Source organism: Octodon degus, unplaced genomic scaffold, assembly GCF_000260255.1.
Source record: "Octodon degus isolate 3935 unplaced genomic scaffold, OctDeg1.0 scaffold00061, whole genome shotgun sequence".
In the NCBI taxonomy this organism is placed as follows: domain Eukaryota; kingdom Metazoa; phylum Chordata; class Mammalia; order Rodentia; family Octodontidae; genus Octodon; species Octodon degus.
In genome coordinates, this window is record NW_004524637.1 from 2674677 (window position 1) to 2700215 (window position 25539).

At 48.0% G+C, this 25539-nt stretch overlaps 1 protein-coding gene across 4 annotated transcripts; it reads left to right on the top strand.

Annotated features, from left to right (window-relative positions):
• Window positions 1-295: 295 nt before the first annotated feature.
• Chaf1b (chromatin assembly factor 1 subunit B) lies at window positions 296-20288 on the top strand. Of its 4 annotated transcripts, none has more exons than XM_023718722.1 (14): window positions 296-372; window positions 1113-1249; window positions 1961-2093; window positions 5484-5601; window positions 6234-6337; window positions 8723-8819; window positions 9566-9650; window positions 10435-10528; window positions 11859-11928; window positions 12016-12107; window positions 15752-15914; window positions 18147-18578; window positions 19592-19686; window positions 19926-20288. In XM_023718722.1, the coding sequence occupies exons 2-14, from the start codon at window positions 1124-1126 to the stop codon at window positions 20015-20017; spliced, it is 1701 nt and encodes a 566-aa protein (XP_023574490.1). In that variant the 5' UTR covers window positions 296-372; window positions 1113-1123; the 3' UTR covers window positions 20018-20288. The 4 variants fall into 4 exon arrangements, with proteins under 4 accessions (XP_023574490.1, XP_023574492.1, XP_004634452.1 ...); XM_004634395.2 differs by having other exon boundaries at window positions 344-372; window positions 1120-1249; XM_023718723.1 differs by having other exon boundaries at window positions 350-372; window positions 1075-1249.
• Window positions 20289-25539: the final 5251 nt, after the last annotated feature.

Here is a 25539-nt window from a genome sequence, read left to right on the forward strand (position 1 = left end):
GTTCAAGCATCTAGCAGATCCTCAGTAAATGACTGCTAAAAGAATGAACCAAAAAGGGAATAAACGGTCGAACTGAAGAGTCAGGGAACCCATCCATTCTTGCACCCGTGCTTGGGTCTGCGGGAATCAAAGCTTAAGGAAGGAAAAGGCTGCCCTGATTCCAGTCTACCTGCCGTGTTGGCCCTGCCTGCGCTCCCAAGAAGCCTCACGAGCCCTGTGTATCCAAAAGACCCGGCGTTTCTCGAGCTCCGCCCACAACGAGGCGTGGCGTCCTCTAAGTCCCGCCCGCGCGGGGGCAGGGTCTGCAGCAGGCGGGAAGCGGCGCGCGGCGGCGGGAGGCGCAGGTTCCGTGGAGCTGCAGTGTCCGTGCAGGTACAGCTTCCCGGACTGGTCACCCTCTCCTTTCGGGACTTGCCGCCGGCCGGACCTTGGAGGGGGCTACTCACCTGGGGCCTGCTACTGGTGCCGGGCTAGCCCTGAAACGGCGCTCGTGCTGGCGTGCGGCCTCGCCTGGCGCCGGCACAGCGAGCTTCCTGCTTTCGGCCCTAGCCAACCTCTAGCGCAGGGGTCCGATCCGGCCCGCGATCCCGCCCTCCGTCTGCGTGAGAACCCCTTCTTCCGGGAGACCCCGCCTGGGTGACCACTTCCTCCAGAAGACCTTCCTTCTAGGAATCCCCCTCCTCCACAACCCTGGCTTTCCAGGAAGCCCCCTCCTCAGTGACCCCCTCCTCCAGGAGCTGGCTCCTCTACTGAACTGGGCGGTGCTTCCCATGGGACCCAGCATCCTGCGTTGCTTTTATCAGGGTGTCTTTTCAGCTTTTCTTGATGCACCAGGTCAGACCTACAGTGGTGCATGCCAGGCAGGGTTCAAGGAAACCTTGTAGGTGGGGCTTGAAGATGTTCGTGTCAGATGGTCACGTTAGCCTCTCTCCCAGCTCAGTGAGCATGGTGAGCATCTTACAGGTTGACAGAGTTCTGCCCACCCCTCACCCTCCAACTCAGGCACTCAATTTGATGCTGTAATATTGCTATCTAATTTAGTACTGGTGTTCTTTTAGTCTTCTGTCTTTACAGAAAGTAGGAAGCCTGAGGGATTTTTTCCTCCCACCCAGAGTTCAGGAGGATGAAAGTCATCACGTGCGAAATAGCCTGGCACAACAAGGAGCCGGTGTACAGCCTAGACTTCCAGTACGCCACAGCAGGGAAAATCCATAGACTTGCGTCTGCTGGGGTGGACACTGCAGTCAGGGTAAGTGGAGCAGAGATGTAAAGACACAGGAAGGCCTTGCTTGGAGCCGTAGGTCTCGCTGTGCTGGCTTTGAACTAGCTATATAGCCCGGGCTGGACTCAAACTCATGGTGGTCCTCCTGCCTCTGCCTCCAAAGTGCTGAGATAAGAGGTGTGCACCACCATGTCCAGGTTCGTTCCTTTATTTAAAACTAATGTCACCAAATTCAAAATGCTTTGTCATCTAGCCTAGAATGTTAAAATCTCAGCCTGTGTGAACATGAAAGCAAAAGAGTTGCTCACTCGCCCTTCCTTCCTTCCTTCCTTCCTTCCTTCCTTCCTTCCTTTCTTCCTTCCTTCTCCTTTCCTTTCCTTTCCTTTCCTTTCCTTTCCTTTCCTTTCCTTTCCTTTCCTTTCCTTTCCTTTGTTTCCTTCTTTCTTTAGTCAGGGTCTCATTATGCAGTGCAGGCTGGCCTTGAACTTACTTTATAGCCCAGGCTGGCCTCAGACTCCCAGCCATCCACTTTCTCGCCTCTGGAGGGCTGGGATTACAGATGTGTGCCAGTGTACCCACCTTTAGTTTACATTTTAGAAAGGCAAATGTTTCACAATGTTTTGTTTCAAAAGAAAAATTGAATCTTCTTACCGAAAACAGGCATGAAGGTATATCAGCACATACAAGATTGTAAGTATTCAGTATGTATTTTTCAATTGCATGTTCTGGTATCAACAGATCTGGAAGGTAGAGAAAGGACCAGATGGAAAAGCCATCGTGGAATTTTTGTCTAATCTTGCTCGTCACACCAAAGCTGTCAATGTCGTGCGTTTTTCTCCAACTGGGGAAATTTTAGCATCAGGAGGAGATGGTGAGTATTACTGTACTTCAGAGGTTCTTTGGAAAACCAGATACCTGTGTGTCTCAAATAATGAGAATTAAGCAGTATATGCTCTTTTTTTTTTTTGTGACAGGGTCTCACTGTGTACTTCAGGCTGGGCTTGAACTCACTATGTAGTCCACAATTCAGGCTAGAATTGAACACATGATGATCCTCCTGCCTTCACTTTGAGAGTGTTGGGATTACAGGTGTGCCACCACCCCCAGCTGAAGCAGAATATGCTTTTTATTTGCCTTGTCACTGCCACATTCCATTTATTTATTTTTTTTCCTGTTTTTATACTACTTTATTTTTTTTTATTTTTCAACAAATAATACACTGCATATATTCTTAGTGGTTAATTGCTGTACAAGATGCGGACTTGTGATCCTATTTACAAACACCATTAGAACAAATCATTCTATTCATTAACAGAATGTAACTATATATCTATCCCAACCACTTTGAATACACAGATACAAAATGGACATTCATCTGTATGCCCCATTTTTTCTAAGTTCCGTTATTGAATATTATAGGTGTGTAAACTCAGCAAAATATTCTAAAAGAGTCCAGTAGCCCATAATAGCATTGGGTCTTCTGTTTAACTGGCAATGTCAGAAATTATTGACCTGAGTCCCCCACAGCTCAACTTAACAGCATGGCTTTATTCCTTATAATTTCGTCTTCATACTTTTCTACTGGATGGTTAAGACCAAGGTAAAGCAGGACCTATGCAACAAGAGTTGTAGCTTTTTGGTCTGAGAAGGTCAGTGAAATGCCCTCAGGATTTGTCCTGAGATCCTGTACCTCAGATTGTAGAACCTTTATCAGTGCAGCCATGTAGATGAGTCACGGCCATTGCTTGGCCAATGTGCTCTCTGTGAAAGCCTGAGAGAGTATCTTCTCCCCATGTGACTCTCCTTAGGCCCACTCTATGTCATCGATCACTTTCCTCTTTGGCCCCATAATCTTCTTGATCAGAATATTTGGGACACTACCGAGGTACATGACGTTACAGTACAAGTTCTCATATGTCCTGAGTCTTAATTGACCTTAGAAGGCTAGGGCCAAAATGTTGGCTTTCCTTGTATCCCTCCTTTTTCTCTAATTTTGGTCTGCAAACTTAGGTTGTTAACCGTCCAGAAGAAAAGATTATTGTTATTATCAAACGATTTGGGCTATCAATCTTAACCTCACTATCTCACTGCATTTCAAACATCTTAGGCATAATAAGGAACAGGTATTTTTCATCAAGTATTGATATGTTGAACTTTAAGTCCCTACAGAATATGATAAAAAAAACATTTAAAAATTAGATTATATTTTAAAAAATAGGATAAAGAATTCTATGCTTCTCATGTTTGCACATAAGTCCAAAAATCTCACCATACACAACCTTGAAGCAGGACAGTCCCACAATATTCCTTTTCCTGTCTCTTGCTTTCCTTCACCACCGCCTTCTTCTTGAACATCCATCTACCCGAGAGACATCTTAGCAGTAAATGGCATGTCATGACAAGCCGCCCATATTCAGACTACCACAATGACAGGCACTCCCATCATGAAACAACTGTTACAAATTACCATCTGCAGTGCAGTAGCTTAGTTCCCAGCACATTCCATTTAGTGCAGTGACATTTTGGGAAGTGTGTTGATGAGAAGGATGTAGGACAGCATGCTTTCCCACGTGTACCCTGAGGCTGGTTGGGGTCACACAGTAAGAGTTCTGGCCTTAAAGTCTGTGGTTACCCTGAGTCTAATTGATTGGCTTTGGAAATGAATGGCCTTGTGATTTGTGCTTGTTTGGTGAGATTAGATTCATTCACATTTTCTGACTGTGCTTACATAGGATAAAACTATACCGAAGTATAAACCTTTACCATGCAGTCTAGAAAGCAGTACAAAGTGGAATCTTGGTGATATTTTGTTTGTAACACGGGAATGGAACCCAAGGGTGCTCTACCACCCCTGCACTCTATCCCTAATACTCAGTTTCCTAGACTTGTCTTAACCTTGGAATATTCCTGTGCCAGTGTCCTGGGGAGCTGGGATTACAGGTGTCCCCACCACATCCAGCTGGGAAACTTAGGCTTTGTTTGCAGGAGGAAAAAAAGGATCAGGTTGAATTCAGTCACACTGGGAAAGATGAGGAGTGGGAGTCCTGGGCGAGGACACAGGCCATCTCCTATGAGGTTGAACAGGGCAGCTGTCACTTTGCAAAGTCTCTAGGTCTTAACAGGAAGAACGTGTCAGGACCACTGCATCTCAGGCACACTCGCAGATGTGATGTGCAGTGTCTTAGTAACTCTTCTTTCATTGCTGGGACAAATACCCAACACTCAAAAGGAAGGAAGGAAAGCTTTATTTAGCTCACAGTCACTGGAGGTTTCAGTCTATACTCAGCTGGCTCCAAGGCAGAGCAGCACACGGCCGAGGGCAACTTTTCATGATGGCGGCAAAGAGCAAGAGCACAAGGGAGGGGTAGCAGCAGCTCAAGCAGCAAGTTTCTCTTCCCACCTTACATTGTAATGCAAATTACCTGCCCCAGGGCAGGTGCAGCATCCACACCCACAGTGCTCAATCACAAACTCCAGAAGCCATTCCAAGACTGCCTGAGGCTTTGGGGGGGACACCTAGACACAAACCATCACATGCAGTCAGGATTGCAGTTCAGAGTGGGGTGTGCATGTCCATTTACCCCACCTGCTCATTTGTGAGCCAGGCATGCTGGGTAGGTCACATGGTAAGTGCCAGTCAAAATGAGGGCAGTTGTCACGCTCAGGTCACACCAGCGTCTCACCGGTGTGTCTGCTGATGCTGGTGACTAACACTGCCATGGGGCATCTGTATGCAGTCCCCCTGTGGATAATTCTTTAGTTCCCATAGTAGCCCTCTGATGTAGGTGTACTCTTAGATCCCCTTGAACTCCCTGCAGAGCCCACGCTGGTCTTGAAGTCAGTGATACTCAGGCCTTAGTGCTGAGTGCTGCAATTACTGGTGTGTGCCACCACATCTGACTGTGGTCACCATTTTCCAGAGGGTGCTGGGGCCTCAGCATGTCCTTGCTGCAGCTTAGGTGGTTCAGAACTTGCCCTCGCTGTAGATTTGAGAACGCAGTTGTGTACTTGCAAGTGGCATTTCCAGGGTCTGGAGCCCCTTCTGTTTCAGGTGATTGAACAGGGAGGACTCTGGCCTGCTGGGGCTTGCTGTTTGTAGAGCCTCGTTCAGAAGGTAGGGCTGCTTTTCCTCCCAGACCCTTGGAAGCTGCCCCTCAAGGCCACTGCATCCTGTTGCAGCATGGCTGTTCAGTGCCCAGCCCTGCAGGCATGCAGAGCTGCGGCAAGGGTGAGGCTGCTCACTGAGGCCGCCTCTCTCCAGATGCCGTCATTCTGCTGTGGAAGGTGAACGACAACAAGGAGCCAGAGCAGGTTGCTTTCCAGGATGAGGATGAGGCTCAGCTGAATAAGGAGAACTGGACTGTTGTGAAAACCCTGAGGTAACGTTGGGGGGAAGCTGCAGGTGATTGATCTTTATAAACTGAGTAGGTTAAACAGAACACTGTATGTCTCTCCCACCTCATTTTTTTTTTTTTTTTGAGACAAGGTCTCACTATGTGACTGGCAGTGATCCTCCTGCTTCAGCCTCCCGAGTGCCAGGATTACAGGATGTGTCACTGCATCTGGCTCAGACTAGGTCTTTTGACCTTTATATTTAATTTAAAACTTTTACCCACCAATAAGAAAGTAAAGGATGAAAATATGCTTGCTTAGTTTCTGCTATAAAAATCATCCTTAGTTTCTGACAGTGAAAGGAAACCTGTTCTGTAATCCCAGCACTCGAGAGGCTGAGGAGGGAGGATCACTGTAAATTTGAGGCCGGCCTGGGCTACATAGTGAGTTCAAGGCCAGCCTCACAAAATAATAACAAATAACAAAATAACAACAAAAAGTGAACCTGTTTAAAGTTATGGGTATCCTTGAAAGGAATTAATAGCTAGAGCCAGTACAGTTCCAGAGGAAATTTCTAGACTTTCATTCTAGTGCATGGTCCTTGATTTTTACTTTTAAGTGCTTAATAACTTTTTCCTGTTTTGAGACATTCATGACTATTTTTCTCTTTGGGCTGTAGGGGTCACTTAGAAGACGTATATGACATTAGCTGGACAACTGATGGGAATTTAATGGCTTCTGCTTCTGTGGACAACACAGCCATCATATGGGATGTTAGTAAAGGTAAGTAGTGAGGTTTTGATCCACCCGAGGGGAGGAATATTATAAATGTCTTCTAAAAGACTGAACCATCTTTAGTTTTAGAAAAAATCAGAGGGCAGGTGTTGTGGTGAACACTATAATCTCAGCATTCAAAGACTGAGACGGGGGATTCCAAGTTTGAGCCTAGCCTGGGCAACTTAGTAAGACGCTGTTTCAGAAGTATAAAAGGGCTGAGGATATAGCTCTGTTTGAAGTCTCTGGGTTCAATCTCTACTACCACATGCACATAGTAACATGAAGAATTTCTTCAGTGAACTAAAATAGTGTCTGATCACCAGGAGAGAGGTTTGTCCCATAGGTCATGGGTCGAGTTTCATTTTGGTGGCCTTAGAACTGTGGCATCAGGAGTCACTGGTGTCTACAAGAGGCAGATCTCCCATGCTTGGTGTGAGGACAGCACAAAGCGGGCCTGGTCCCTGTATGGAGTTTAGGGCTGCAGGTGGCCTTGCAGCTGATGATAATGAAAGCAGTGTCATGCACGTCCATGCAGTCAGTGAGATCCAGCAACCACTTCAGGAGAGAAGCAAAGCAGGCAGTGTCCACACCTCTGATGAGCCTGCTGCGTGGGCAATTGTTGCAGTAGACGCCACAGCCAGTATTCCCGAGTCCCCACGTCTAGCCCTTTTCCAGGTTTGCCTCTGTCCCTACCCAAGCAGCCAGCAGGGTGACAGGAGGCAGAATGATGCTTTCCAGCTTTCTGGCTCACAGTCCCTCCTTCTGGGTTCTGTGCCACCCAGCTGCATCACCCTTCTAACTGTGCTCCACACAGGCAGAAAGAAGAGCCCAGAGGCCGACAGGCGACAGGCCAGGGCAGCAGGTGGCAGAGGGTCAGCAAGTGGGAAGGGCCGAGGGCTCTCGTAGTGGGAGGAGTTTCTGCGCATGGCAAAGGCCTTGGGACAGTGGGTTAAGTCCCCTTGTCCTTTCCTGAGTGAAGGTGCCCATCACACAGCCCTGCAGTGTGGGCAGTGGTCAGTAGCTCAGCGTTCTCCTCTGTTATCTGGAGAGACATGGGGAGCCTCGCTGCCACCTTCAGCAGGTAGCAGAACATGCATTTGGTGTGATGACAGGGTTTTGGGCAGGTAGTTGCAGCTTGGTAGATGCGTTTTGCTCCCGTCAGCCTGGTTTGTCAGCTTGGTGGGGATCTTTGGGCCAAACACCAAGTTGACCCAGTTGAGACTGACGATAGCTGGAGACTCAGGGAACTACCAGGCCACTGTGAGCATTGACAGACAAAACCCATTCTTGTCAAGTGCTTGGTGCCACTGCACAGTGGCTGAGGGTCGTAGCAGGGAATCCCAGGTTAAGGGTGTCATTGAACAGTACTTCAGATACAAGAAAGGAGCACAGAAGATAGTGTTCTTGCCTTGCACACACAAGTTCCTGAGTTCAAGCCCCAGCACCACCAAAAGTAACCAAAAACAAAAAGAAAAGCCTAAGTCCTGATCTTAAGTACATATGTGAAATCAAGATTCTGTACACAACTTGTGTCCAGATGTAAATCACTAAAAAGGCGGCAAAGGCTTCATAATATCCTTTTCTTCTGCAAGTAATCTCTGTGTACTGCTGGCATTTTCTCCTGAATACCTTTCCCAACAGCTCTTTGCCTCCCTTATTTTTAGTTTTTTGAGACAGAGTCTTTGTGTATGCTAGGCTGGCCTTGAACTCTCAACTGCTGGGATTAAGGCGTGAGCCATCATGCCCAGCTCTTTGCCACCCCTGTTACTGTTGCTCCTGTCGAGACCTTTGGTTGACTCTAGACTGGTCTGTCACCTCTGAACCAGTGATGCTTTTTGTCATCTTCTCCCAGGCTCAGGTGTGTCTTTAGAATGCAGGCCCCAACCTAGCTAGGTCTCCCCGTGGCCTGCACCCTGAGCTCCCCCATTACACATGGGATCTCTGCTATGACTCCTTTCCCCTGACTGCAATGTTCTGGGCCTCTGCCAGCCTGTCGTTAGCAGTCTCGGCTGCCATGCTGAGCCTCGTATGCCAGTTCAACTGTCGTGCAGCATCCTGCATTTCCTGTCCCCAGCCCCTTCCCTGGGGACGCTGGAAAACGAAGTCGGCTCCTCTGTGCTGCTCATGTCTTTTTTTCCTCCTTGCCTTCCTTGGGCCTGTGATGTGTAGTCCTCTCTTAGGGACAGCTGTGCCCCTCCCCTGTTGCCTCCTAGGGTGGGGCTGGGTGGAGCCATCTTTTGGGCTCAGTGTGTGGAACAGCGCTGAGCCTCTGTTGTGCCTCATGGTGGGATGGGATGGAGGGAATCATTTTTAAATCAGTTACACATTTACGCCTGAGTAAGATTTGCTAATGCTGTTGTGGTGGGGCTTTTTTGTTGTTCTTTTTCATAGGTCAAAAGATTTCAATTTTTAATGAACATAAAAGCTATGTACAGGGTGTAACCTGGGACCCTTTGGGTCAATATGTGGCCACGCTGAGCTGTGACAGGTATGTGAGTATTCGGCAAGCTGTCCAGGATGTGGGTCAGGGTGAAGGCCACCTGCTACCTGCCCCCAATGGTTTTTGCTTTCTGAAAGGAAGTGTCTTTGCTCCATTTGTGGGTATAAATGCATTTTTGAATGAATAGTTTTAAAAATTGGGGGTTCTAACTATATTATTTAACAAAATATCCCTTTTGCCTATTTATTAACTACTTTTCCTTTTAAAAATTGAGTTTAATATAAACCTGGGATAAAAGCAATATATGTTAGTGTTTATTTTCATAGAAATTCTGAGTGCTCTTTATTTTCTGATTTGCTGGTAGAAATCCTGGGACTTAGCCAGAGTTGCCTGCAGTGTTTCTCTTGGTCTCAGAAGTCTTGTTTCTGAGTGAGACTGTTCAGCACAGAACAAACCTCAGTTACATTGACTGCCTCTGGGCTGAATGTCCAGGAGCTAAAAAATAAGATGAGGCCTAAGCTATGGCTTACTTGTGAAAATGAAATATTGAATGACACATAAATAAAATTAAAATTGTAGGGGGCCGGGGAGATGGCTCAGTGGAATAAGCGCTTCCCTGGCAAGCGCAAGGGCCTGAGTTCAATCCCTGGTTCCACAAAAAGACCCCAAAAAACTAAAATTGTGACCGAGTGTCCCCATAGTGGTTGTGCAGGCTCAACACTGTAAGCGGTAGTGGTTGTGAAATATAATTCATTCACTAGAAGACAAAAATTGCACTTCTGCTCTTTCTTCAGAGTGCTGCGCGTGTACAGCACACAGAAGAAACGCGTGGCTTTTAATGTTTCCAAAATGCTGTCTGGCGTTGGTGCAGAGGGAGAGGTATGAGCTGCGCGCACTTCCCCTTCATCGGGACCCAGGGGAGGCATGAGCTCCTCACAGCTGAGACTGGTCTCAGGGAACAGACGTCACGCTAATAGAAGGCTTGGTGTGGGGCTGGTCTCTATGGAGACGGGGTCCCTGGGGGTGGGGCAGGTGTCACGGTTTCCATTGGGGAAGTGGTTGGTAGTGAGGAAAGGGACAGGTCTGAAGGAGCAGGCTAACGACCCAGCCCTAGAGCACTCGAGACTGAGGTGTACACAAATGGGCAACATGAATGTTCAAAATGTTTGAGAAGGTGAAGACCAGTTAAATCATCCCATTCTCTTTTTTGAAAATGTTCATTTTCTTGGAAATACTAAATGTGTACTTGCCAAGTAACAAGCAAAGGTTTCCATGTCATGTTCCTGCCAGTTCTTTCCAAATAAGCCACGGTGTGTGTGTCCTTACACTTTTAAAATGATATATAGCCACAGAAACACACAACTCACACTCCCAGCCCTGCACACGGACTCCCTGAACGCAATGGGTGCTTGGCCCTTGAGCATGCTTGCTCCTGCTGTCTTACATCATTATTTGGTTTGCAGTAGGTTTCAATTTCATTTACTTAGTCCCAACCAGTTAGCCCTCACCATGGGTGTAAAGATCTGGACTGATGGGCCAGGGAAATGGCTCAGTGGAATAAGCGCTTCCCTGGCAAGCGCAAGGGCCTGCGTTCGTTCAATCCCCGGTTCCGCCAAAAAAAAAAAAAAGATCTGGACTGATGTTTCCACCTCCTGTGCTACAGGCCAGAAGCTACCGGATGTTCCACGATGACAGCATGAAGTCCTTCTTTCGAAGGCTCAGCTTCACGCCCGATGGGTCCCTTCTTCTCACCCCAGGTTGGCAGCTCTGAGTCCCAAGTGGGCGGCTCAGCAGGTGCCATGTGGCCTTGCAGCTCGGCCCAGTGTGCCCATGACAGCCCCAGGGAAGCTTGGAAAAGCCGCTGCCACTGTGTCTGCTCCCCGGAAATGGTGGTTTCTCTGGCCTGGGGTGGGTGGGCCTGGCTCTTGGAACTTTAAAAATAACTCAAAGTGATTCTCTTCTTCAGCCGAGTTGGGGACTTGCAAGACTAGCGTGTGGGACAGTTCTATCTTAAGAGAAATTTTTCAGTAATTGTGTGTGCAGATGTCAGTTCTAAAGACAAAGAGAGAACCACCCTTGTTTTCCACTTTTCCCTTCTGAAACAGCCTGTGACACAGCAGGGTTGGACGGTTGAGTTGTGGCTAGTCTTGCATGGGTGGAGGAGGGGCTAGGATGGGAGAATTCATGGCCTCCAGCAAGGTCTGCTGAGGCAGCACATGGGCTTGGGCTGGGGAACTCTCCAAGAGAAAGTAATTGCTTACATTATTAACTAGAATTATTTACTAAAAGATTTTTTATCAGAAATGATATACTAAACCCAATGACAGGTGTGTGGTAACACCCAGCTGTTTTCCCAGGACTTAAGAGGTTGAGACAGGAGGATCACCTTGAATTTAAGGCTATCCTGAGCTACATAGTTCAAAGTCAGCCTGAACTACAGTGAGAACCCATCTCAAAAAAGCAAAAAGCCCCCTAAAAAACCCAAAGCAAAAAAGGAACGATAGCAAAAAGCTCCTAATCCTAAGATATGAAATGGTCACATCCGAAAGTATGCACATACCTGTCAAGAGATAGGAACATGGAACAGGAGGCTGTGTGGCAGTCTTGTGGCTCGGGTCCAGCTGGGGACTGAGGAGGTGCTGTCACATGAGATGTTCCTGGACATGGACAGGGTCTGCAGGAGGCCAGAGATGGCAGCCGAGGCTAGCTCTGGGAGATGGGAAAGGTCCAGAGTCACTCAGCCTTCAGTGGCACTCAAGGTCAGAGCCTGGGTGCCAGTGGCGTCTTGGGCTTCTCCTGAAGAGTGGATTCTTGGATGAGGTGCCTGGCAGCAAGCCTCTACTTTGTGTTCTTCCTGCCTGGGTCCCCAGGGCTGTGAGCCCCCAGGTAGAGAAGCTGGGAAGTGGAACTCGAGTAAGGAGGGAGACCAAGCAGTGACAGACACTTGGATTTGTCACAAAATACTATCCAGCAAAGTGACACAGAGTTAGGGAAAGGATGTCTCCCTAACCAGACTGGGAGGCTCTTGTGCTTTCTAGGGGACAGTGAGCACTAACCCTGACTTCCCTTTCCTGCTTCTACCCCCAGCTGGATGCGTAGAATCTGGGGAAAATGTCACCAACACCACCTACGTTTTCTCCAGGAAGAACCTGAAAAGGTGAGCCAGAGAGCAAGGAACTGAACCAGTACCCTTTGGCTTCACTGAGTGGCTGTGCCTGTTTCTAAACTCAGGTTACTCTCCTAGGCCGGTTGCCCACCTTCCGTGTCCCGGGAAGGCGACACTCGCCGTGCGCTGCTGTCCAGTCTACTTTGAGCTGAGGCCGGTGGCAGAACCAGGTACTGGGACCCTCGGCAGGGCGTGCATGTCCCTCCAAGACCCTTCCTGGCTTGGAGGAGTGGAGTGTGTGGGTTTGGTTCAGTTTATTTTTTCTTTTTATCAACACGTAATGGCACATAATTGTGGGGTGCTTGAGTCATGTATACATCACGTACGATTCTTAGGACCTGTGGACCAACCTGTCCCTGTCCTCTCTATCTCCCTGGCCTCTGGTCAACACCATTCCACTCTCACTTCTGTATCATTGGCTCTATTTTTATTTGTGTGTTTGTTGGTTTTGAGACAGGGTCTCACTAGGTAGTTCAGGCTGGCCTTGAACTTACTCTGCAGCCCAGGTTGGCCTTGAACTTGGGGTGATCCTTCTGCCTCAGCCTCTAACTCTGAGTGCTAGATTAAGGTTCTCTGCATTGGCTCCTAGATTTCCTAGTGGTCAGATATCATTCATGATCAGTTTTCTACATGGTAAAATTATGTATGAATTGGATTTTTTTAAAACTTTTTTTCCCCCCTCAGGCTGGCTTTAAAGCTTTTTCTTTTTTTGTGTGTGTGTTTTAGGGAAGGGTCCGCAGGGTGTTCAGGGTCTCACTGCTAGATCGGACTCATAGTGATCTGCCTGTTTACAGCCTCCCAAAAGCTGGGATTACAGGTGGGTGCCACCACGCCGTCTCAATTGCCATCGGGGCGGCATGGCAGGCCCAGGGACCAAACACCCACCACCACCACCTGCTTGCAGGCACGTTAGTTGGCTGGCCCAAAGCTTTTTCTTTTTATCCGTGCTTTTAAGCAAGAGGACCTGGGGCCCGCCCCTTAGCTCAGTTCTTTAAGTGGCTGCTTCAACAAAGCAGTCAGGCTTAGATTGCTGTGGCTCAATCCCTGTAACTGGAGCCAGCCAAACCTGCCCTGAAGGCGTTCGGAGCAAAAAAAAAAAAAGAGGATTATCTCTTCCTTTTGAGTAGTTTTCTTCTTTGAGTTTATGGTTTTCATCAGATTTGGGACATTTTGGCCTTTAAGTGCTTTGTCTTCCATTTCTTTTTCAGATACAGTTAATGCCCAGCCACATACCTGTATGGCCCAGTGAAGCTACTCCTGCCTTATTGATACTTTGTTCATTTTTCAGTTTTACTTTTTTTTTTTACTTTTGAAGTTTCTAAGCCGTGTTCTGTCTACTAATCTTTCCTATTGTTTTCATTCTGGATGTTGCAGTTTTTCCAGTTAACTTGTTTCCTTCCTTTTGTTTTTTAAACATACAAAATACAGTTACATTCCAGGACATCCCCCCCATAAGTGAAAATTGGCCAAATAGTGATGTTCATTTTAGTATTTGTATACATTTTAAGGCTTTATAAACCCTTTCCACACTTCTTACAAACCTTTCCTACTCTTTTAAAAACACTTCTGAGGTCTGGGGAGATAGCTCAGAGGTGTAAGCACAAGATCCCGAGTTGGATCCCTGGCCCAAGATGCATAGTGAGACCCTGGTTTTTTTTGTTTTTTTTTTTAAACTTCTAAGGTTCTTAACCATTTTAGGGCAGTTCTGGTTTGGCGTGAGTATCTGGGTTCGAACCACAGCACCTGAGCCTGGCTGCTTTGTTTAAGCAGGCACTTATACAACTGAGCTAATGGGCAGGCCCCCTCTTAACCACTTTCTAAACTCATAAGTCTAGGTAATTTTAACACATATATACTATAAATATCGTATGTATTCATCTGCTAAAGAAATATTGTAAACATGTATTTTATTTCAATTTAATATTGTAATCTGTTACAGTTAATATTTTTAATATATATTTTTAAAAAATTTTAGGCAAAAATCATTAAAACCATAAATACTGTGTCTAAGTACGTATATAGTACTGTACTCCTCCACCTACAAAATCCAGCAATGTAGCAAAAAATCCACTATAAATAATTTAGATTAATATATATGTGTATTTTTTTATTTTAGAGAAGAGTCTACAGGGTGTTCACGGTCTCACTACTAGATCATACCCCTGTTTACAGTCTCCCAAGAGCTGAGATTACAGGTGCACACCATCATGCCCAGTCTCAGTTGCCATTTCAGCACGCCCCGGGGGCAGGCCAGCATGACAGACTCTGGGGATTGAACCTCCAGCCCCTGTTCCTGCTTACAGGCACTTTAATCCACTGAGCTATTTGGCCAGCCCATAGATTAATATTTTTTGAAAACCTGTGAAATAGTCCGCGAAAGTAGAACTGTGCAATAGGGACTACTGTACAATAACTCATCATGTTTTTGTGTATAGGAGCTTGACTTTAGTTGGTTTATTCTTCCTCATTGTGGGTAGTATTTCTTGTTTCTGTGCCTCCTTGGTCATGAGTGGACATGGCTTTTTATTCTTATGAGTATTAATGGTTTTTTTTTTAGGATGCAGGTAAGTTACTTAGAAACATTGATTCTCTGGGGCCTCGCTTTTAAGTCTTGCAGTATGGGATCACAGCAGCGTTGGGTGAGGGCTGGTTTTCTCCACTTCGTAGGCAGAGCCTTCCACAAGCTCTCCCCACTGCCCCATGCAACAGGAGCTGTGGGGATTGTCCTTTCAGCCTCAGGCACTGCCCACAGATGCCTTGGTCTGTGCTCGCTCAGCTGGTGACGTGGACAGAAGCTGAGGCTCCCTGGAGTACCCGCTTTGCATCTCAGCCATGTTGGCCTGCCCAACCCCCAGCTCCATCTTTTCAACTGGGTGTCCAAGGCAGGAGCATCATGGTGGAAGGGCATGGTGCAGTGGAGCAGGGCTAGCGCGAGAGGAAAGAGTCGAGTGCCCGGACCCTGCCTGCACAACCCACCCTGACTCACCCAGTGTGTGCCTTACTAGTCCTCTTGATGGCTGTCAGCTCAGTGTAGTTGACAGGCCAGAGTAGCTGTCACAAGGTAAATTCAGTCTGTTTCTCCATAGTTGGAGGCAAAAGCTGTCTTTAGCATATTCATCCTTAATATGAATAAATATGATTAATTAAAAAGCAGTAAAATGTCACTTGATAGAATGTTTCTGTTTTTCCTTATCATAGAGTGACCTGCGAGATTAATTTCTGTTTCTTTTGACTTATTTTTGTTTTTGTTTTTGAAATTGGGCCTCTCTAGCCCAGGCTGTGCTTGAACTGAAGGTGACTCTGTTTTAACCTCTTGGGTATTGAAATTATAGGCGTGCACCATCACACCCAGCTCTTCTCTTGTTTTGCCTTTTATTCCCCTTTGGCCCTCACTGCCAATGATTTTTATTTCCACTCACTGTCCTCACTGGTCCCCATGTGGTTCTTTAATTAATACATTGAACATAAGAATTGAACATAAGAATCATATTCGGGGCTGGTGAGATGGCTCAGTGGTCTAAAGCACCTACTTAGAACAAGCTAAGCTAAGCAAAGCACAGGGACCAGGGTTCAATCCCCCAGTACCACATGCCAGCCAGCCCCCGCCCCCTGGTGGGCTGAGCTGGCCACACACACACAAATAAGTAAATAAACAAAAAATTTTAAAAAAAAGAATCATATTCTTCGTAAAGCATACAACAAACTAACTTTGGGTAAAACGATGTCCCTTACATCACCCTGGGAGAGGGCTTTTGGGAAGCTCATTTCCCTTAGACATTGTCACTGCCACATTCCTTTGCTGTCTCCCCTACAGACAGAGTCACTCAGGAGCCAGCCAGAGAGCTGGTGCGCTTGCCCTATCGCCTGGTGTTTGCAGTGGCCTCCGAGGACTCCGTGCTGCTGTATGACACCCAGCAGCCATTCCCCTTTGGCTACGTGTCCAACATCCACTACCACACACTCAGTGACATTTCCTGGTGAGTGGCCTTGGGGACAGTGGCATTGCCTGGCAGAGCTGGGCATGGGCCTTTCCTGACTAATGATGGCTTTGGCCCCCTCGCTCGCTGTGCAAGGCGTCCACTGTGAAAGGGAGGCCGTGTCCAGTTTGCTGTGATGCTGCTTTTGATGCCCTTTACATTGCTCTGTGGGATGAGAGGAAATAATTGAACATGGGTGAATGGAACAGAGGCCCAGGGACTGCTCCTCATTTAGGGGTGCGCCAGGTCCTCTGGAGGAAGCCCTTGCCTGCCTGGCCTGTCCCAGAGTTGTACCCGGCGCCCTGCCCTTTTACTACCTTCTGGTCCCAACAGGACCTCTGTGTCTGGCATGGCCCGAGCTCGGGTCCCTTGCCCTCTGCCTCTGGCCATTCACACCTCTTTCCTTTCTTAGAATTTTCTCTTTACGTTGGGACGCAATCACCCCACCTTGCCTTGGGTGCACACTGATGGGTAGTGGCTGGTGCCTTGGGATGCTGAGGCAGGGCTGGGCTGGGCCAGCTCAGTGAGAGTCCCCTCTAGCGTGCGTCTGCTGGCTTTTGCCCTCACCTTCCAGAAAGCTTCTGATCTCCCTGAGCTCCCATTTTTTCCCACAGGTCTCAAGGGTGTTGTAGGCTGCAGACTTTGGGAAAGGCTCTAACTTTAAAAAAAAAAAAAAAAAAGTTTTATTTTAAAGACAAAAATAAATGAAAACTATACAGATTTTCAAAACAAGGTGATAGGAAATGAAGAGTGGCTGTTCTATTGCATACTGTCATCTTCAAAGCAGTTGCTCAGATCACCAGATACAGGGTTTTAAGATTGATCAAGGAATATAAACACTAGCTGTGCCTTTTAGTGAACTAAGAGAAAACAGTACAACTATCTTAGCTATCTGTGTGTACGTATCCCTTTTCGCCTTTTCCCTCATCCCAGTTGTATTTTCCTTTTGAGCAGTTTCTTTCCTTACATAGTATCTATTGTACCTTGTTCTTCTGTTTTTGTTTTTATTATTCTTTCAGTTTCTTACCCTAGGGAGACAGTACAATGTTTATACATGCAGGTCTAATTTATTTCACTCTGAGTGTGGTACCTAATTGCATCCATTTACCAATAAAAGCCTCAAGTTTTTCTTTATAGCTGAGTAATACTCCATTGGATAAAAATACCTTATCTTTTTTATCCATTCCTTGGTGGATGGGCTTTTGGGTTTCTAAGATTTAGCTTTTACAAATTGTGCTGCTATGAATATGGGTGCACATATGTCACTGTGGTAAGATGTTTTTAATTCTTCTTGGAAGATACCCAGAAAGGGAATAGGTGGGTTTAATGGAACCTGTAATCCCAGTTTTTTGAAAAATCTCAATATTGATTTCCACAGTAGTTACATCAGTCTACATTCCCACCAACAGTGGACAAGGGTTCCTTTTTTCCCACACCCCCTCTAGCATTTGTTATCAGTTGATTGCTTGATGATAGCCATTCTTTCTGGGGTGAGACAGAATCTCAAGTGCTTTAATTTGCATGTCTTGGATGACTAATGATGTTGAACATTTTTCATATTTTTATTTGCTATTTGTATTTCTTCATCTAAGAAGTGTATATTCATCTCAGATGTGCTTTTTGGGATTGGGTCTTTGAATTTTGGGGGTCTTAAAATTTTTTACATTCTTTATATGTTCTAGATAGAAGTCCTTTGTCTGAGGACAGTTGGCTAAAATTTTTTCTCAATTTATGGGTTTTCTTTTCACTCTATTGGTTTTTTCTTTCTTTCTTTCTTTCTTTTTTCTCCTTTTTTCATTTTTTGTCTTTTTGAGACAAAGTCTCACTATGCTTTTCAGGCTGGCCTTGAACTCTAGTGCAGGCTGGTCTCGAATTCACAGTGATCCTCTTGTCAGCCTCGCTAGTGCTGGGATTACAGGTGTGTACTACCACACCCCACTGGTGATTTATTTTGATGTGCAAAACTGTTTAATAAGATGAGATTCTAGTTGTTGAGTCTTTGAAATATTTCCCATGCTGTTTAGTTTTTGTTCATGAACTGTCTGCCTTACCCCTATGTCTTCAAGATTTCTATCTACTTTCTCCTCCAGTAGATCTAGTGTTTTCTGTTTTAATATTTAGATCTTGATCCATTTTGGCTTTAGTGCTTGGTGATAGATGTGGGTCTAATTTTAATCTTTGCATGTTAGTGCTGGAAAGGCTCTAATTTTTTCTCCTCCTTTGGGACCCAAGGTCCAGTGATGGGGCCTTCCTGGCCATCTCGTCTACAGATGGGTATTGTTCCTTTGTGACATTTGAGAAAGATGAACTTGGCGTCCCTTTGAAAGAGAAGCCGGTGTTGCACATGAGGACTCTGGACACAGTGAAGAAGGCTAAGAGTCACACTCACCAGGGCTCTTCGCCAGGGCCTAGGCCTGCAGAGGGGACCCCCACCTCCAAAGTGCAGGAGCCAAGCAGCCCCTCTGCGACCCCCTCACTGGCAGGACAGGCCTTGGCCACAGCACCAGCCCCAGTGGCCATCAGGGATGTACCTGCAGTGACGCCTGGTACCAAGGGCTCCTCCCCAGGGCCTTCTGAGGACGCAACACTGCAGAATACAAAAGGCCACCCATCCCGGAGGGTCACACTGAACACCCTGCAGACCTGGAGCAAGACCACGCCCCGGTAAGGACCTTGGCAGGTGGGACATGGCCATGATTGAGGGAACAGCCAGGCCCCTACAGGTGCGAGGCACATAGCCAGTGCCTGCTGTCAGATCAAGGCTGTCATTGTTCTGCCATGGCCTGTGCTGGATTCCCCAGCCTTGGCCTTCCGGATGGACCGAGAGGGGTGCGTGTGTGTGCATGCGTGTGTGTGTGACACAGACAAAAGAAAAACGCGCCCCTCTCACACTGCCTGTCCGTGTGCATATGACCTTCGGCAGACTCACACCTACTTTGGGATAGTCCTGGGCTCTTTCTAATCCTCCAGTTTCTGCATCCTGGCAGATACTGCCTTGTGGCTTTCTGTTTGCTTGGTTATTTGTTTCCGGGAGGCAAGGTGTCCATAGTCCAGGCTGGCCTCTAACTCATAGTGATCCTCCTGTCTCAGCCTCCCATGAGTGCTGGAATTACAGGTGTGTGCCACCACACCTAGCCTTCTCTATATTTTAGGTAGGGGAATATATTCTTTAATTTTAAATTTTTTTTTTTTAATTTTATTTATTTATTTGTGTGTTTGTGTGTGTGTGTGGCCAGCTCAGCCCACCAGGGGGCGGGCTGGCTGGCATGTGGTGCTGGGGGATCGAACTGTGGTCCCTGGGTTTTGCTAAAGCTTGTTCTAAGTAGGTGCTTTAGACCACTGAGCCATCTCACCAGCCCCTTAAATTTTTTTTGACACAGTGTTTTGCTATGTAGTTCAGTCGGTCTTGAACTCACAGCAGTCCTCCTGCCGTAGCCTCCTGAGTGCTGAGATTACAGGCGTGCGCCCTGCCTGGGGATGATTGGTTTTGATTTCAGTTGGCTGTGTGTGCTTGCATAGAGGTAGTGCGCGAACGTAGCCCTTATGCTGGGTTTATCTGAAACATGTATTTCCTTGGGGGTTTTGAAACTTAGTATCATACAGAAAAATTCCTGGCCCACTAGGAATTATCTACCTAAGGAGTCTAACACTAAGGAGTTTACTTTTTTTTAATCAAGGAGAATAAACTTAATATCCTTGAAAACAGAGAGTCCGCCAAATTCCATCCCAGCCAGCATAGTTCCTACATCTTCTACTGAAGAAAGTCCATCAGGTAAGTGAAAATGTTGCCAGCTTGATCTTATTGTTTTGTTACTATTTGTTTTGGTTTGTTTGCTTTGAGGCGGTGTTGGTGTGTAGCCCAGGCTGGCCTTGGCCCCACAGTGATCCTCCTGCCTCAGCCCTCAAGTGCTGGTGTCACAGGTGTGTGCCATCACACCTGGCTCAGATGTTAGCTCATAACATGCACAGTTCCTCCGTTATTTGCCAACCTCCTGTTTGTTGATATTTCAGAGATCCCTGGAGACCCCCAGGACAGCCCCCTAGAGCTAAAACGGCCCAGGCTGGATGAAAACCAAGGAGGCCTCACAAACCTGGACTCTTGACAGGACCTAGGCCTCTACTTGGAGCTGCCAGGCCTGGGCGCCGCGCCTGTGTGTGCACTGAGGGGTGCCAGGGCCAGGTGGCACCAGCCTGGCAGACCAAGGCTGGGGACCTGCTCCCGTGACTCGCTTCCTGCAGGAGTGTGAGCTCCTGGACTAGTGCCCACAGGTGCCGTGCAGACGAGTGCGCCCTGGACGAGCATCTGAGACCGGAGCTGCGCTCGGCCTGGGCTCCGCAGGGCAGCACGGCCCGGATGGTGGTTCCCACCTCGGAGTCAGCGAGAGGACTTGCCGTTCAGGGCCATTGCTGTGAATCATGGAGTGTCCAAGTGATGACTAGATTGAACTCTAATTAGTGATTAAACCTCACAGAACTTCATTTTGTATGTTTGCTTTCTGATTTTGAAGGTAATAATGCTCATCCTGGAAAGCTGGTAGAGTGAAGTAGGAAGAAAGGAATCTGCAGGTGGGACTCGATCTCACCACTGGTTGTATAGCACATGTGCTTTTTTGCACTTTTATTTCTTATTACTATTATTATTTTAGGTATCTTGAAAATAGGTTTGTTTTTTAGTTTTGCCTATTTATTTATTTATTTATTTATTTATTTTTGAGACAAGGTCTCACTATATAGTTTAGGCTGGCCCTGAGCTCACTATATCACCCAACGCTGGCCTCAAACTGGAGGCAGCACTCCTGCCTCAGCTTCCCAAGTGCTGTGATTCAGGCATGCACCACCACACCCAGCAGCCTTTATTTTTTTTAAATTTTTTGTGGCCTGCTCAGCCCACCCTGGGGGTGTGGTTCTAGGGATCCAACTGCACTCCCTGAGTGCTTGCCTAAGCTTGCCTAAGCAGGTGCTTAGACCTCTGAGCTATCTCACTGTCCCAACCCAGCAGCCTTTTAGATTGGCTTTTCAGAGCAAAACCAAAGAAAACCCTATGGAACAAAAGCTCAGTGATTAGTGTTTCTGTCTGCTTCCTTGGAGCCCCAGGGAGAGCCTGTCAGTGTCAGAGTCGAAGGCTGGCAGTGTGAGGAGACACCATGATGTGGGTCTTCCCAGCTCAGGAGAGGCAGGGAGGGCGGTGGGGTTGAGAGGTGGTTATTCTGTAGTGGCAGCTGGGTTGAACCTGTTTCCAAGCCCATGTCACATGCTGCCTAGCACTGTGACACACACGCCAAGTCTAGTAAATGAGGACAGGAACCCGAGGGGCTCCTTTCTGCCTCTCCATGCGTGTGTGGTCCACTGGGCTGATCTTGAACAGCAAGCAGTCCCCAAGTGTCGCTGCAGGCAGGGATAGGGTGTTCTTGGGGAGAGGTCCACATGCTAGGGTCTCTAGGAGCTGACATGAGGCCAGCACCTGCAGAAGGGAGCTCCAGACCTTGATGGTATGTACTGTGTGTGTCACGGAAAACCCCCGAGGGACTGTGGTGCTCAGCTAAGACAGGTGAAGGTCGATACTTGGCCACGTGTCTCCACCGGAAGCCTTCCCCTGGTGACCTGTGGCCCATTGCTGACAGAAGGGACAGCACATGGCCCCAATCTGCATCTTCCCAGTTTAGCTGCCAAGGCCCCAGGGCGGCATGTGGGTATACCTGGGCCCGAGATGTGCATTTGCCCACCAGCCTTCTGTTGGGCAGCATTGGTGGTAAAGGTGAGCAACTCCCCCCTGCTGGTGTGGAGAGAAGCCGCTGGCTCCTGGCTGCATCGTTAGTTGGTTGTGGGAGCCTGGCCTGAGCTGGCGAGTGTCCCCTGTGTGTAGCCCACTGCCCTCTGGGTATTGGATGGGCTCTGTTTCTTGGTGACTGCTGTAATGCCACTGTCTGAACCGAGTGGTGGAGAAGGGACTGGGGCCTGGGCAGACTGCTGGGTACAGCAGGTGACACAGGGGGAGGGGTGACCCAAAGCTGAGTAACCTTGGCGTGACATGGACACTGAGTGTGTGGTGCTGGAGAAGTCCAAGCAGGGGCTAGGGGCTTGGGGAGGAAGTGGCCTGATCCTGTCCCAGCCTGGTGCCTTCTCAGACACAGAGATGCAGAGAGGGACAGTCCTTGGATGTATGACTTCATGGCTCCACAGTCTGCCCACAGGAAGGAGTCTACAGCTCCAAACATTTGGGTTTTGCCAGTTGTGGTGGGACAGGGGCAGAGGAAGGGCCTGGCCATCTATCCCTCCAGAAAAGACCTGAGTTAAAACGCAGAAGGTCCAACGCACTTCCCTCCTACACTCCACATGGGTTCATGTGCGGCTCCCAGTGGCCACTGGAGGTCACTGTCTCCATGGAAACTGCCCCGAGCAGTCCTCCAGGGCTGCCAGAAGGCTTTGTCAGCTGGGGAAGAGGCATGGCTGGAGGGGCCTGTGATAGCAGCCCCTGCCCTGTTGGCTACACCCAGCGCAGCCTCTTCAGCAGTGGGGAGAGCACAAATGTGCTCATTTGTTCTCTTAGCTACTATTTAGGTCCCGAAGGACACACTGGGCTCTGGGAGACCAGGGACAATACAGGGTAAAGTGTATGAAGCTGACTTGGTGGGTCTGAGTGGGGCAACTTGGGACAGGGAGCCTTGGCTGGAGTGTGGCAGGGCTGGGCAGGAGGAAAAGGAGGTGATGTCTTGGGTCCTCTTGGTGCTGGGGCTCCCTGGGTGCTGGTGACAGGACAGCCTGTACTTGCACCACAGGGTTGCAAAACCCTGTGGTGACCTCTGCCTGCCCCGCAGTCTGCGATGTGGTGTGGGCACCCAGGGCCGGACACTGGAGAACGGATGACTGCACCTGGTGGACACCAACTTGAGCTCTGGTCTTTTGCTTTTGGCTTTTGGGACGAGAGTCTTGCTGCACAGCCCCAGCTCAGCTGGAACTTGCAGTTCTCCTGTCTCAGGGCAGTGGGGCAGCACTTACCTTCCTGATGTGCTGACGTGAGTGCTGTGCTTCTAACTGATCATCTCTGTCCCAGCTCAGACTGAAGGCAGGGCCCAGCTGCGTCCAGCTGCTGTGGCCTGATTTTAAGCAAATTCTGCAGTAACTCAGAGGCGGTAGTTGTGCTTTCCTCAGCTTGGCCTCGGCACCTGTGCCCTCTCTGAGGCCCAGCAGGACCGGCTTCGGAGGACGCTGCCTCTCCCTCAGCTGCAGCCCTAGCCGTTTTCACACAGGGACTCAGTTGCCTGCACTGCGCTGAAGCTTGCGATGTTCCTGTCTCGGCCTCAGTGCTGGGCTGCCCATAGCATTGTCCCTTCTGGTACAACCCCAAAAGGAGCCAGCCCAAAAGCCTGCGCAGTAGAGCGTGGGGTGGAGCTTGTGGTAGAGACCAGGCCCAGCACCACGCATGGGAAGCAGGCTTGCTCCAGCGCTGGCCTTTCTGGAGGAAACAGGTCGCTGGGAATGAATACTTGACTAAGCTGCTCAGTGACCCCTCCCTTGGCCTGATCTTCCCTGGGCTTAGGAGCAGGTACCCCTTCCTTTGAGGGATACTGGATTATTTCCACTTTGAGGCTGGTGTGAATACTATTGGTGTGACACTGGTGTAAAAGCATCTATCTGAATTCCTACCTTCTGTTGATTTTTTTTCTGTTTGTTTTGTTTTGTTTTTTGAGACAGGGTTTCACTGTCTTTTCCAAACTGGCCTTAAACTCATTGCATAGCCCCCGGTGGGGCTGTGCCAGGCTGGCTGGGTCTGCCGGATGCTGCTCTCGTGGAACACACAGGCTGGATTGAGGACGAAGTCATCACGACTGTTGGGAGACTGAAAGTTAAGGCCCAGGGCCTTCTTTCCTCCCTTCGTTCTTTCTTTTTTTGCTTCCCTTGTTGTACTGGAAATTGAATCCAGAGCCTTTGCCCTGAACTACACCCACAGCCACTTTAAATTTTTTGTTCTTTTTTCTTTTTACTTTGAGGCAGTATATGGCTAAGCCTCCTGCCTCAGGCTGGGCTTGAAATTGGAAGTTGTCCTGCCTCGGCCTCCCAGAATGCTGGGATTATAGGTGTGGGTTAGCACACTGGGCTAAAAGTCTGCCATTTTAACCATGATTAAGTGTGCAGTCAGTCAACACATTCACAGTGTTATGTGACCATCTTCCCCATCCATCTCCAGATCCTCAATCCCAAGTATAAGCTCTGACCCAATCAGCAGAGACTGGCTAGTCCCACTTCCCTCAGCCACTGATCTCTTCTACTCTTGGTATCCGTCAACAACCTATTCTAGACATTTCATATATATGGAATCACAGTATTTGTCCTTTGCCTGGCTTATTCCACTGAGCCTAATGTTTTAAGTAGCACCAGGTACAGACACATTTTGTTTTTTTCTGGTCATGTAATATTCCAGTGCATAGATATGCCATGTTGTGTTTACCCCTTCCTTTGAGGGACACTGGATTGCTTCCACTTTGAGGCTATTGTGAATATGGTTGGTGTGACATTGGTGTAAAGGTATCTATCTGAATTCCCACCTGTTTTTATTTGTTTGTTTTGTTTTGTTTTTTGAGACAGGTTCTTACTGTCTTTTCAAAACTGGCCTTAAACTCATTGTATAGCCCAGCATGGCTTCAAACTTCCAATCCTTCTGCTTCAGCTGCCCAAGTGGTAGAATTACAGGTATGTGCACCGTGTCATAGTCCCTTTTTATTTTGATGCAGGGTCTCTCTGAGTTGTCTAGGGTGGTCTTGAACTAGGGAGGGACCTTCCTACTCAGGCTCTGGAGGGGTCAGGGCTGTGGTCCCAGGTACTTTGTGTTATTTTGCTGGAAAGCTGACTACTCTGTAGGAGAGAAGCTGAAAAATGTCCTTTCCTCATAGAAGAGACCAACCCCACCATCCCCTCAGGGGTGGGCTTCTGGCTTCCAGAGCTGTGGGGTGACACATTTTCCCGTCTGTTCAGCAGTCCAAGCACCTGCCCGAACGTTTACCTCAGTGGCTGCCACAGTTTCCATCCCCCACAACATCTGAGGCCTTCGTGCCTCCACTTCCTCTCAGAACTTCCTTTCCTGTTCTTAGATTGCAGCCAGCCTAGCAGATGTGTGGTGTCTTACTGTCTGCATTCTCGTTTTCCTAATGAGTTATGATGCTGACCATCTTTTCATGCTCTTACCAGGCACACATGTCTTCTCTTGTGATTTGTAAAATTTCTTTCTGTTTTTTGGAGACAGGTTCTTGAGATGGAGCCCAGGCTGGCTTGAACTCACGGCAGTCCTCCTGCCTCTGCCACCTGAGTGCTGGGATTCCCACCCTGGCTTCTTTTCATAGTCAAACTCTCAGCATCTGGTACACTTCATAAATATGTTTGGATTTGGGAATGAATGGGACCCCCTCCTCTTGGGTGCCCCGTCTGCCTTCTCCAGGTACAGACAGCTCCTGTGGGATGTCACGGGAGCCCCATCCAGTAGGTTCTCGTGGGCTCAGAGTAAACCTGTTGTCTTGGCTTTGATCACAGTTTATGACTGTAGGTTCATTTGCTCATATGCTTTCTGTTTGCTCATGCTCAACTGCATTTATTTTTTATTTGAAAAGAAGTAGAACCAACACATTGCATGGTA

Coding starts and splice junctions, on each gene's coding strand:
- Chaf1b (XM_023718722.1), top strand. CDS start 1,124: ATGAAAGTCATCACGTGCGAAATAGCCTGGCACAACAAGGAGCCGGTG. Junction 5,602..6,233: donor ACTGTTGTGAAAACCCTGAG/GTAACGTTGGGG, acceptor TTTGGGCTGTAG/GGGTCACTTAGAAGACGTAT. Junction 18,579..19,591: donor TGGAGCAAGACCACGCCCCG/GTAAGGACCTTG, acceptor TTTTTAATCAAG/GAGAATAAACTTAATATCCT.